Source organism: Tachypleus tridentatus, chromosome 3, assembly GCF_004210375.1.
Source record: "Tachypleus tridentatus isolate NWPU-2018 chromosome 3, ASM421037v1, whole genome shotgun sequence".
In the NCBI taxonomy this organism is placed as follows: domain Eukaryota; kingdom Metazoa; phylum Arthropoda; class Merostomata; order Xiphosura; family Limulidae; genus Tachypleus; species Tachypleus tridentatus.
Window position 1 is genome coordinate 16662853 of NC_134827.1, and position 13448 is coordinate 16676300.

General features: G+C 34.7%; 1 protein-coding gene across 10 annotated transcripts in view; it reads right to left on the reverse strand.

Annotated features, from left to right (window-relative positions):
• Window positions 1-13448, reverse strand: part of LOC143246432 (cyclic AMP-dependent transcription factor ATF-1-like) — a 47761-nt gene that overhangs the window by 9833 nt on the left and 24480 nt on the right. For all 10 annotated transcript variants that reach the window (XM_076493138.1, XM_076493140.1, XM_076493144.1 and 7 more), the window contains 2 exons: window positions 2163-2339; window positions 217-297 (listed from right to left, as the gene is read on the reverse strand). In XM_076493138.1, coding sequence (XP_076349253.1) covers window positions 217-297; window positions 2163-2339 — 258 coding nt within the window. The remainder of the gene's footprint in view (window positions 1-216; window positions 298-2162; window positions 2340-13448) is intronic.

The window sequence follows — 13448 nt, forward strand, 5'->3', positions numbered from 1 at the left end:
CTGACTATAGATTTCTCCAGACGAATTTTTTTTGTTCCTGATTTGTAGAAGAATTTTTACTTAACCAAAAAAAAAAAGAATATTATTTTGAAAATCTACATAGCTATATACGAAGTTTAAGTTTAGATTAATTTCATTTCAATATGTACATACAAATCTATATGAAATAACTGCTATTAAATTTCTCAACCTTTTACTAAATCAAACAAGACATGCCTGAACAGGATGAATTCCTCCATCTCCTTCAGCACTGTGAATCACCGATCCCTTGTTCACTAGAATAACATTTTTTCCAAACTACAAAACAAACAAAAACTTATTTTTACAATACATTCAAAAGTATGAAATGGCATAAGTCTAAAATTAAGTCAAACAATATTAATATTCAAATAACATGCATTATGTTTCAGAGTAAGTATTTAAATTCAAAGGTTTCTCTGATCTGAAGACTTAAGAGACTCAAAGTTTTATTCATCCATGATTATGAAAACAATGCCAGACCACTCAATTAGTTTTGAGGTCTTACATGATTTAGTTATTAATCAAATGTGCACAAGTTCAGTCCAATGGATCAACACCCATACTGGTGAAGAAATGTCCATTATAATTTCAATTTTTTTTCATATATCTACACAAAATGTGGCAACCTTTTAGCAAAAGTACAAATCTCTTGTACACAAAAAATTAGATGTGTCACAAAAGTATTTGCACTCAAATCATGTCTATGAACAGACAAAGAAAATCAGATGCAGACTCTAACAAGTTGGAATGCAAGGTTCATGTGATGAATCAAAATACTTTTATCTACCACATGCTTTATATATTGCATTTGCATAGACTCTAGAATTTCTAAAATATATACCTAGTTTTTCAGCCAAAGCTTTTCAAGTACAAACTTTTAACTCATAGTTCTATCACCTTTTGGCTGATTTGAGACCTAGTTACTAGTTTTGGACTCATGAGGTGAAACCCTTTAGACTGATGTATTTTGACCACAGGGTTTCATCGATTAATTTACTCTAATCCTGTGTTAAAGAATTACAATTTGAGGATAGGCTGGTAGAGATCTTGATGATTAATAAAATAAAATCATGCACATGTGCACCTCACACTTGATATTGCTGGCACACAAAAATATAGCTGATAAAAAGGGAAGAAAAATGTCTCATACATTAATTTACTGTAAATCTGCCTAAAATAATTTAAAGTTGCTGCAGCTATTAAGAATTCCCTCTTGTTTTAAATATCCCTGTGTAGTATATGTGGTATTTACTTTTTTAACCACAAAATGTTGCTAAATCAGAAATATATGATAAAAAAACTGTTGATAACTTTGTGATGATGAGAAACCCATTTGAAGTAAAAGTGTATTCTCAAGATTGCTGGTATGAGTATTAAAACTTTAATTAAAAAAAATACAGAACAACATTTTGACCTTTGGTCATCTTCAGGTTAACAAAAAGAGTTTGCAACTGACCATTGTTGGACACATGTCTTAGGGATGAGAGTGTAAACAAGTACGGGTTTGTAGGAGGCGTTCTAGTTAGATGTTAGGTCATTGATTGGTATAGATATAAATGTGTTCCTTTATATTTGTTTAATTTTGGTTTGAGTTGCTGTTCAAAAAACAAAAACAAACACCTTCACACATTTTTGAACACTGCAAATCAAATAAACACAACATAACCATAGAAGAAACTCAGATACTAAGTAGGGAAACAAATACAAAATCAAAAAAGCCCTACTTATACAACATACTGTATCTTACACATACAGTAATCAAGCTGCAAATGTAACTTATTACATCATATAAAATAACACTGCTAAATAAAACACAATAAAAAAAGTGAGAGCTCAATGAATGTTTTTACTATTGTTAACAATCCAGTAGAATGATATTTAAATAACCTGTTTTCTTTAGTAATTGGTTTAGATTTTCAAAGTTAAGGTTTATTAGCTTAGTCTTCTGAATATAATAGTACTTTAAATTTTATTGAATATATATAACATCATTACTTTTGATAATTATTTATTTAAAAAATAGATATAGCTTTATTCTAAAATATATTACTATTTATCAATCTCAAAAAATTAAAAACAAATCCAGTTAAAGCAACACTGTAAAACCATATTACACTAAATAAATTAAACAGTTTCATTACCGACTGTAGCCCAGTTCCTCCTGGTGCTTGTATTACAGACTGCTGGTTTGGTTGAATAACAGACTGCACATACATTGGTTGAGTACCACTAGGAAGAGAAACATGAACAATGGAAACAGTGCCTCCTGGTTGAGGTACAGCTATGGCTTGTGTTGTTGAAGATACTGTTGTGACAACCTGCATTAAAGTCGTCAGAAGGAGTTTCAAGTATACAACAACAAGCTAATTTACATGGCAAAAAAATCCAAAGTTTCTTCTTTATAAAATTGTCAGAAACTAAAGGAAGAGTAATTTGCTAAACTTATTTATGTTTATTTCCATTGCAATGTGTGTAATCTCTATAATGTTAGGTGAGCCTTTAAACAATTTTATATACCCACCTGTGGTATTCTTATGTAAAGAATTACACACAGACAATTCAACTCACAATAACTAGTGGAACATTAAGTTCTAGCTGGCAACGAATCACTGATGTCAGAAGAATGGAGGCAAAATTGTTTAGTTTAGGAACCTATACATGTTAGAGATTACTTTTAAGGTGTATAAAAAAAAAACGCATGCTGAAAGGAAAAAAAAGAAAAATATTGTATACACAAACACTGACTATTTCGTATCAGTGAATACAATAGCAGATGAACTGGGTTTTACTCCACAAAGAAAAAATGATGCATTTTTATGTTTAACTAATCAAACAGAAAACTGCAAACTGACCACTTTTTATTCATATTGGAAAGTTGGACTGACTAGATTTGAAGGTCACATTCCACTAATTTCCAGTTCAGAAATATCATAAGGACAAAGATAAAGTATAAGGCCAAAGCTGGTATCTCATGGAGAAAAGCTGAAATCCCAAGTTACAAATTTAGAGTGTTCAAGTTTGAACTGTTACACACAACTGGAGTCTGGTAATATTACATACGTTTTTCATATTAGAGAAATACAGTTAAAGAAGCACTAGAAGTTATGGTATCCATGGTTAACCACACACATCAAACGAGTAAGAAAAAATGTTCCTGCCATAAAATTTAGTTGCTCAAAACAAGCTAAGTGTGACATCTACAAAAAAAGGGCTAAAAAAAAAAAAACAACACAAAATTATTGTCACTGATTCTACAACATACATATTATAAAATGTGAGATATCCAAATGAAGCAAAGGTACAACAGGTTGTTCATTTCTGGACTTGTGCTGTGTAATGCAAATTCATCCATCCAAATGCAATTTTAAGACAATTTTTACATTTACTATCTTTAGTTTGTGTCATGCCATAAAAATATAGAAAATCAAAATTACAAAAACTTGTAATGAATATAAACAGAAATAGATATCCAAGTCTCACAACTCTGGATCTTTGCTAAATTACATATACAACTTTTTTTCTTTTAATGTTATAATTTTCCTATACTGAAAGTGTATTTTCAATATGTACTTACCTCTCTCAGAAGATCAGCTGTTCATATTGAGTGCTGCCCTCTATTTGTGAAATTTTGCGTCATCTATTAACCAATAGTAGACAGTATGCTTGCGTGATGCATGCGACTCCCTCTACACTCCTCTACTGAACCTTCATTTCATACTTTGGCAGAAGATGTGTGCACTGGAAACGTGAGGAGGAGAGGTGGAAAATGTTAGCAGAGGTAAGTACTAATTGGAAATACATTTTCAATACAGGAAACTTATTATTTTCAATATACGGTAGTTACCCTCATCTCACAAGACTGGTTCACTCGAATCCAACATGTCATCACTGGGGAGCCAACATCTATGAGAAAGTAGAATGAGGGCTCCCAATCACTAGGAGTGAATTATATGTGCGACAGATAATCTCCAGGTAGTATAGAATGTGTAACAGAAGGCCACGTCAACTATTAAGACGATGGATCAACTCAACTGTATGTGTAAATGAATTGTAGGAGACCATATCAAGCAGTTCAGGGATGGAGCAACTCTGTGGTAGTGTAAATAGTATAAGGTGGCCAGGTCAGCTTGTAATGTGACAGGCCAACTCCAGTGGTTATAGATAGTGTAGAATAAACAAGTAAATAGTGTTAGGAGGCCACATCCACTAGCAAAGGAATGGATCAAGTTCTATGGATGCTACCTCACATCTACAGCAGCAAAACATAACTACCCTATTCCCAAATGAATGGCTATAGTCAACATTTTAATGGAACCCATTTATAAGAATGCCTCCATGGTAAACCACCCGAGTGACTTGGAACTAGAAAGTAGCAAGAGCTCCCACAATCCATTCAAAGAAGGTGGAGTACGAATATGTTGGAGAATCCAGAGAAACATCATCACCAGAAACAGTGCAATGGGTGACCACAATACCCTATTTTGGAAAGTAGACCATATCAAATTATTCACTCGAGGTATGGCAGGGATAGACATGTGTACCCTTCCGCTATAGCCACATAGTCCACGGGTAGTATGGTTCAGAACGGACATATTTATGAAGAAACTAGCACGAGAAAGATCACCTTTCAGAGATCTTGTGGAACACCCCATACCTACGTTGATCAAGTAGAGCCATGGAAAAAGAAAGCACAAGCCAACCTGCTTACAGTGCAGATTTTAAATTAAATAATATCTGGTCAGGCACCAGTCACCATAGAGTGGGATCTATGTGAAAATGAGTGAAAAAAGAAAGGCCAGTGAAAAAAAGGTAAAAAATAAAACTTACCAATTAAAGTCACACCGAAATCTGGAGCACAGCCACTGGTGAAAGACAAAACCCCTATATAAACGAAAGTGTGATGTGATGAAGATAATGGGAGTTGAACATACTGGGTGTGGTCCACATGCCAACTTAGAGAATCTCCTTCAATGGACGACAAAGATGGAAAGCAAGGGAAAATGGACAAAAAGGCAAACCAACCTCGTAACAGTAGAAGGGGAAAAATCACATAGGGAGGAGAATTACCATGGGATGAAAAGATAGTTGTATGTACACTAAAGGTTAGACGTTCATGTAATATAACACTGTAAGGCCCTGATGGGACACAAAAACTGACGAGATCTGAAGAAGAATAAAGATGGGGTAGAGGTGGTATGGAAATAAGAGAAAAGGAGGAACAACCTTCTCGAGCTGCTGTGGTCTTGTGGAGAAAGGAATGATAAGGATAAAGGAAAAGATATGTAGGACGATAAAGGGCACATAAATGTTAACTGTAAATAAATCAGCTCAACAACACCTGCAGGCAAAAAAGGAAATAAATCTAAAGGAACAACTTAAATAAGGAGCACAGGGAAAGTGGTTCAAATAAAAAAAGAGTCAAGACATGGAGAACTATATTAATGTCCCAATTTGGAAGGTGGATGCCTGGGAGGCCTTTAAATTTGGAAGGAAAACATGAGCATAGCGAAAACAGGAGAAGTAGAAACCTTACGGTATCTGCAGGAATGGATGGTGTGGAGACGGCTGTTTTATATATGGAAATCAAATAGACAGCAGAAATTTTCCCACCCGAGTCACTGACGGTTGAGTGAGCAGCAAAAAATCTCCTGCCAGAAGACCAACACTGGTAAACTTCCATGGAATATATACGAATGGAAATAACTAAAAGGGAAACAACTCAGCTTGTTATTTGGATCTCCTCATCAAAGAACTGATAAAAAACACGTGAAGATGTAGTAAAGAAAAGTTGGGATGAAGAGCAGAGGATCAAGGTTGACACAAATGGGAGGGAAACAGTGGAAAAAGGACAGGTTGTGAGAGTAGACAATGAAGCCTCGGAAACCAGGCTTGTGCTGGCAAATGGTGTGTGACCAGAAGGATCCAACAAGGACTGGAGTATACCAGAGAAATCATCCAATGAAGGATTGTGAGGGTACACATGAAGATATTTGTAAAACCAATTCTGACTGAAAGCATTGACAGCCAGAGTCTGTGAATATGGAACAGGTGACCAAAAGAGGGACAACTTTGTATTAAGACCTATGGCATTTGCATCCAAACAAAAGGATCTAATTACCACTCAATGTGACAGATTCCGTCTAGACATGAAAGATGATCTGCTACCAGGTTGAAAGCACTTGGCACATGCCATGAAAGAAGGCAAATGTGATGTGCTTGGGCCCAGTACAGATGATCCAAAGTCCAAAAAAAAGATATCTTTACTAGGTGCTCCCTTGTTGGATGATATGAACAACTACCACAGAGTTGTCAGAATTACCTTTCGCCAGATGGTGACATGCAATAGAAAGAAAGATAGCACTCAACAAACTACCAGAAGTTTAAGAACATTGATATGCGAGATAAGTTTGTTTGCAGACCAATGGCTCAAAGTTTCATGATGATTGACCCATGTCCCCCATTGTTAAAGGGAAGTATCATGAATGAAGGAAAACGGTATAGAAAAAAGGATTTCGTGCAAGGTTCCATCATTCATGAAGCATCCATTGTCAGGATCTGATATAGGCACAACCAAGGGGGTCAATGTGATCATAAAAGACTACATCTCCAAAAGTGACAGAACCTCTGAAACAGTTGGTGATTAAGCTGAGAGAGCATGGTAATCTAAAAGTTCCATAAGGAAACTTAAAGGAGAAGAGAAGGCTTGACTACTGTTGATGTAAAAGAAGACCCCCAAGTGTACTAAGTATTGGGTGGATCAAAGGACTAACTTGTTCAATCAGCTAGCCTACTCGAGTTGCTATAGAAAATCAGTGAGTGTGATTGGTTGACTCCTGCTTGAAATGAGCTAGAAGTAGTTAGTTGTTCACGTAATGATGAAATCACATTACCAGTGTATGTATATAATGAGCATAGGCTTGATTGAAGTATAAATCACATATGGAGCAGAGACAAGTCCAGAGGGGAGAGCCCAAAATTAGTAAACCACCCCAAGATAAATTCGGGACTGAGGTAGGCATTGGAATTATCGATTTTAGTCATCCATAATCCCTAGAAAATTCCCACCTCTGGGTGACAAAGGACTTCATAGTGAACTTGGGGAGTGCAATGAAGTTGTTGAGGCACACTAATTCAGTCACTGGTCACCAATCCCTGTTGCTCTTGGGAACAACGAAAAGACAGAAGTAAAACCCCTTTAGAAATGGTGAACTAGTTCAATAGCCCACTGCAAAAGTAAATACCAAACCTACTGTGACAGGTCCTAGCTAGTCACGTAATCTAGAGGAGGAGGAACAAAATGTGAAAACGAGTCCCTTTAAAAACCTTCGCCACCCATTGACCCTCGATAAAGAGAAATCAACGATGAAGAAAATCTATCAATTTAGCTCTCATCAGCTCTAACCAACTAGTAGACACTGGTACTGTTTACGATAGACAATACGTCACGAATGACTTCGGTAAAAAAAAAGTACTTGGATTTGAAGAAATGGGTAAAGAATGGTAGGGCAAAAGATGGAAAAGAGGAATAGGTGGCATAGAAGACTTTGATCGAGACAAACAGTCCTCAAAAGTTGAAAGGATGAGCAGTTGTTGGGCAGATGTTACCCGTGGCTCGATACAATCAGTGGCAGTGTTAAAGACATAGTGTTGAAGAAAAATAGCAAGACCCAAGTCCCTGAAATAAGTGGGGGTAAAAGCACATGATCCAAAATACAGGCCCTACTGATGAGGTCCCAACAATGAAGAAACCATGTGTGTTACAATAGAGAGCCGAAAAGGAAATACAGGCCAAAGTAGAAGAGGGAAAGTGAAGGGTACTGGCAGAAAATCTCTCGGGATTTCTGTGAAGAACCTCCAAGATGAAATGTATAGAAGAAGATACTGGAGAAGGGTAAGATATAGGTGAGAATACTGGGCATATACGAGACTAACATTAGATGTAGAAGCACCACGCCCCAAAGAAATAATAAGCAACCCAACAAATGATGATCCAAAAACAGATATTCCACCAAATAGTAAACAAGGATGTATTGATCAAATGCTCTTGGGATGGGACATGGCATATTGAACCTCTCACCTGACTGGGAGCGAAAGTGATACATGTGGACTCAAATATCTAAAAGGAGAGGAGATACCAAAAGTGATTGAGAAGAAACTCATACAATAAAAAAAGATAATGTGAATATGAAATAGGTAAAAATACAAAGCATTACAAACCTGAGATATAAAATCCCTGAAAGTCGACGAAAACCTAGATGAATCTTCAGGCTGTTACTGAAAAGGAATAGCAAAGGAGGAAAGAGATGATCAAAATCATCATCATGCTGAATTTTTTCAGCTAAATCTGAAGGAACTCAGGCGATATTAAGGGAAAGAGAGTGACCCAAGTAGCGTTCAATTTTCCAATGGACAAAATCAGAAAGATCCACAGTTGGGTTGTCAGCACCCGAGGCTTGAGACAAAAGATTGGTCATTGGTGTAACCTCCTAGATGGTAATATTGACTTTAGAATTCATAACTCATGAAAATTGCACAAAACGGGCTAGTGCAGAAAGCGACAATAATAAACTGGGAGAAATGTAGTGACGCATACCCAAAAATATATAGAAAACTTTAAACAAAGACCAAGAATGTGTCGCAAGGAAAGCATGAATCACGAAAGAAAACGCCTGTACTAGAAAGCTCCCAAATGAGAAGTGAAGGTTCGATAAAATAGTGTAGATAGAATCACATACGTTACGTGAGCTACTATCCTACTATTGGTTAATAGATGGTGCATGATGATTTGCATGAGACACGTTTGTTTGTTTTTGAAATTCGCGAAAAGCTACACGAGGCCTATCTGCACTAGCCGTCTCTAATTTAGCAGTGTAAGACTAGAGGAAAGTCAGCTAGCTAGTCATCATCACCCATCGCCAACTCTTGGGCTACTCTTTTACCAACGAATAGTGGGATTGACCGTCACTATTAATGCCTCCACACCTAAAAAGGCGAGCATGTTTGGTGTAAGGGGATTTGAACCCGCGACCTTCAGATTACGAGTCGAGTGCCTTAATCATCTGGCCATGCCAGGTCAAGAGACACGTTGAATTATACTAATTCAAACCGGGAGGAGCACATGGCTTGTGGCATTCGTAAAGAAAAAGTTCGCATATAGATGGCAACACAGAACGAGAATAATTAATCTTAGGAGAGGTAAATACCATATTGGAATTCACTCCATTGAATCATACTATAATGGAACTCTTGCTTGAATGATAGTGTTAAAAATGTTTTTATTACGCGATATACAACCCCCAACTTCGCGAAGTGTTTATCCTGTTTGCATATAAATTTGCCATAGCGATCAAAATTTGCCAATTTCGCCTCCGTTTCCTGTCAGACATTTGATTTTCTACATTCTCAGGGTGCAGATATGACATCATGAATAGATCACATGTAGACATGATGTACTGGTGCTATCTATATAAATATAATAGCATTGTCTGTTGTGTCTCCATGTAAATACTTCGCAGGGTTTGGATGAATTTTCACCAAAATTAGTATGGAGGTTCATTAGGTCCATGGGGATATACATATAATTTTTCAATTTTGCATTTACGGTTTTATGTGCATTTTTGCGGTTTGTTTGTTTTTACCACTACTTCGCCCTTGTTAATGGATCTTCATCAAATTTGGCATAAAGGTTTGTTGGGTACATAAAAACAGCAAAACACAAAATGTGAAACCGTAAATTTGAATGTATCTCCCCATGTCCTAAGATAACCTTTCATTAATCATAACTTTACATAGCATCCATCCAGGGTACACATACCCCAGCTAGTGTAGGATTATCGATCTTCATTTCCGTGTTTCATGACAAACATTGAAGCGTATGATATACGATTAGCTTGTACCCATCTATTTAAAACATCACATGGATCAATAATGGCAAGTGTGTCTTGTTCGCAGGTCACAATTAACAAATAATTCTATCTATCAACCATCATGTTTGACTGAAGTCTTGTTTTCACTAGTTTCATCTTAATAAGGGCTCTTTTGATCTTAACCTAAATTGGAGATTCATGAGACTTAACAGGCCTGCGTGTAATTTCATTTATGTCTTCCTGTAAAGGAACGAAGAGTAGACACTGGATGAACAGGGAAAGTCTAAACAAAGTACAGGTACAGTACAACGTGAAAAGTAATTGTGAAGTAACTTTTTTGCCAAATGATTCTGGAGCAAAAGAAACACATGATTAGGTAAAATTAAATCCCATTTCTTTATTATTTTTTGAATTTTTAAAAACCTGAAGTATTCTGAAAGGTCCTTATAACCAGTGTCACCAACTAAACAACACAACATTCAGAACAATTATTGACAAGGTAGTGCAAAACTAGATTTTACCAAGGTTTTTTTTTTGCATATGGGAAAATATACACCTCCCAATTTGGATTTTAAAATTGTCAGCTGCAAGTGGTAAAAGATCCCTTCCTTAAACTATGAATTATAGGTTGAACAAAATATAATACAATAATAAATAACAATCCATTACACAATTTCTTGTTAGCAAGTGTTTTTACATTTGGTAAAATTTTAAACTTTAAAGCAAGACAGAAAACAATTCAAAGTTAAACTTCTTTTGTTTCCTCAAAATAGTTTTACAAGCTATAACATTCTTGTTATTTTTTAAAATCCTTTAGACTCAAACTTTACTGAATGACTTTTTAGTAGCCACATTCAACAGAATAAGCAAGCTCATTGAGAGGTTTCATTTCCCTTAACCCTCCAACACTGCCACCAATATGCCATTGTCTATAGATACAGATATAGCAACATTGACAATAAACTATTTGAGGCTTACATATATATCTTAACAGTATTAGAAATACAGGTATATATATATAACATTTTAATAAATATTGAAGTTCTTTTTTAATAAAGTAGTCTAAAACACCAGAGTTTCAATTAAAGTTACTAACATTTCTAAAAGTTATTGTTGGATATTGATATAAACTTTCGAGGCTACTGATATGTACTAAAAGCCTGTCAATTAAATTGTTCACATCTTCATGCACATAAACATACCAATCTATGTGGGAATATCAAATAAACACTTTTCAATTTTCCAAAACGTGGAGCAACAGATGCATTGATTATAAAAAAAATATATTTTCCAAAACTCATAAAAGATCTAAGTCAAAATTTAATTTAAAGTTAAACTCTGTTACATCTCACAGGATACTCTGTGATCCATGTGCATTGGGATTAAAAAGTAACACAACACATGCAACAGGAAATATTTACAAATAATCATTTTCAGCTACACAAATATTCCAAAGGAAATTCTAAATGAAAACAAAGCTACAACATCTGTCATTGCTCAACACCACATAGTGACATATACTTCACAAGCTTCTAGAATCTGATCATTAGAAACCACATGTTTAACTGACTCATTTGGAAGTGCTATGCATGAGAAATATGGTACAGAAATAAAATCATCATATTACATTACTTACCTCATAATTACGGAACAGTAACTACGTGCAATATATTAATAACTAAATAAATCAAACCTCCCAACTGATGATATAATGAAGAATTACACTATTCACATGCAAAGCATATTGTTGCAATACTTTTTATTTTACAATGTGCATTGCATTTTTTTTTCCATCTTAATAATACATATGTAACCATAATACTTAAGCATGTGTACACATTTTCTATGTGGTAATTAAAATGTTTGAGCTGTGTTATAAGTTCGCATCCTGTATTTTATACTCTCTGTCTAATGAAATTTCTGTAGAGTACAAGGTTACATGAGGACTAAAAACAGTCAATGTGGTTACAAGGACGTGGTAATTAGGAGTGTTGAATTACATCCCCCAAGTTGAAATATGTGGGTGTGATCCTGCTTATAGCATCAGATATGTTTACTTGCACTATTTTTCATTGCATGTATATATGTCTATGTGTGTAGACATTTCACACAAAGCCACATGAGTGCAAATACATTTCTTAGAGATTTAAACATCTGCATGTTTTGCTAGTCTTACAGTACTATTGCATGATATTCACTAGTAGTTCTACTCTGAAAAAATATGGCATCAACATCTTCAGAAAAAGACTGTTCCTAGCAATAATATTAAGAAATGAATTATTTTTGCATAACCTTGACTGAACCTTGTATAAAGGATGGTGGTTAAAGCTTTTTTGTTTTACCTATTTAGATAATGTGTTGGTATTAGCTTTTTCTTAATATGTTTCAACAAACCAACACTCAAATGTATTTTCCTATATGTTTACTAATACTTTCTTGTTTTCCCATGCTAAGATTACAACCTTTGTTAACTGAGTTACCCCTACACAAGACAAACAACTGAACAGCTACATAAATCCTCTGGATGAACTCAACCCTTATTTATGTAGTTATTCCAACATAGGGCAACTCAGTACACACACACACATCTTTTGTGTGCCCTGTATGCTCAAGGAATATCAAGATATGTTACTGTATGTATGGTAATATTCATTATTTACTGTATTGAATTTCATACTTGGAAGTTTAATCATAGTTTTTAGCTGATAAACATTGGTTTATGTAGTCTAGATTGATTGATTTATCCTTTTTTTTATCTAAACATGTACAAATAAACTTTTTTACACAGCATACTAAACCATTGATTTGGAGAAACATCCAACTGAATAAACCACATAAAGCAAATGTCGTATTACCCAAAACACACAGATTTATCACTAAAATTAGAGTCAGTGCTAACCTTTCAAAGGCTTTCATTCTATTCTTAAATGTAAAAGGTTTCTTATTAATTACTTATTACTACTTTATACAAAACTACACACTGAAAGATAAAAATATGTTTAAGTTTCAGAAATGTTTCTTTAATATTAACAAAAACAGATATCTGTGAATGCCTTTTGTTAATTGATGAACCAAATCTTGAACAACCTGTAAAGATACGACAGTTAGGGATATTTTCAATTCCCTCTAGGATTTTGTTCATAAATTCACTAACGTGCTTCAAACTGTATTTTTATTTCCAAACACTAAGCTATATCAACTAGTAAGTAACAGAAGGTAAAGACTTTCATTAAAACCAGAAAATAAATAAAACAGTTAACAAAATAAAAATCTTGTGACCAAGTATTTTCAAGTTACAAAATCATAATGGGATTAAATCACCTCTTCATATGATCTTCAGATAAAAAGTTGAGAGGATAATAATTCTGATGCATAAATCCCTTGTTGGGAAATATCTACATATATACTGTAACTACCATCAAGTATATGTTTCTGGATCCTAGCCTTTACAACTGAAAGATCATTAAAAAAAAATATATATATATATAAAACTGTACTTCAACAGTTCAAGTAACCAGTAACAAAACATAACCTTAATTTAATATATTCTAGACCTTCTTA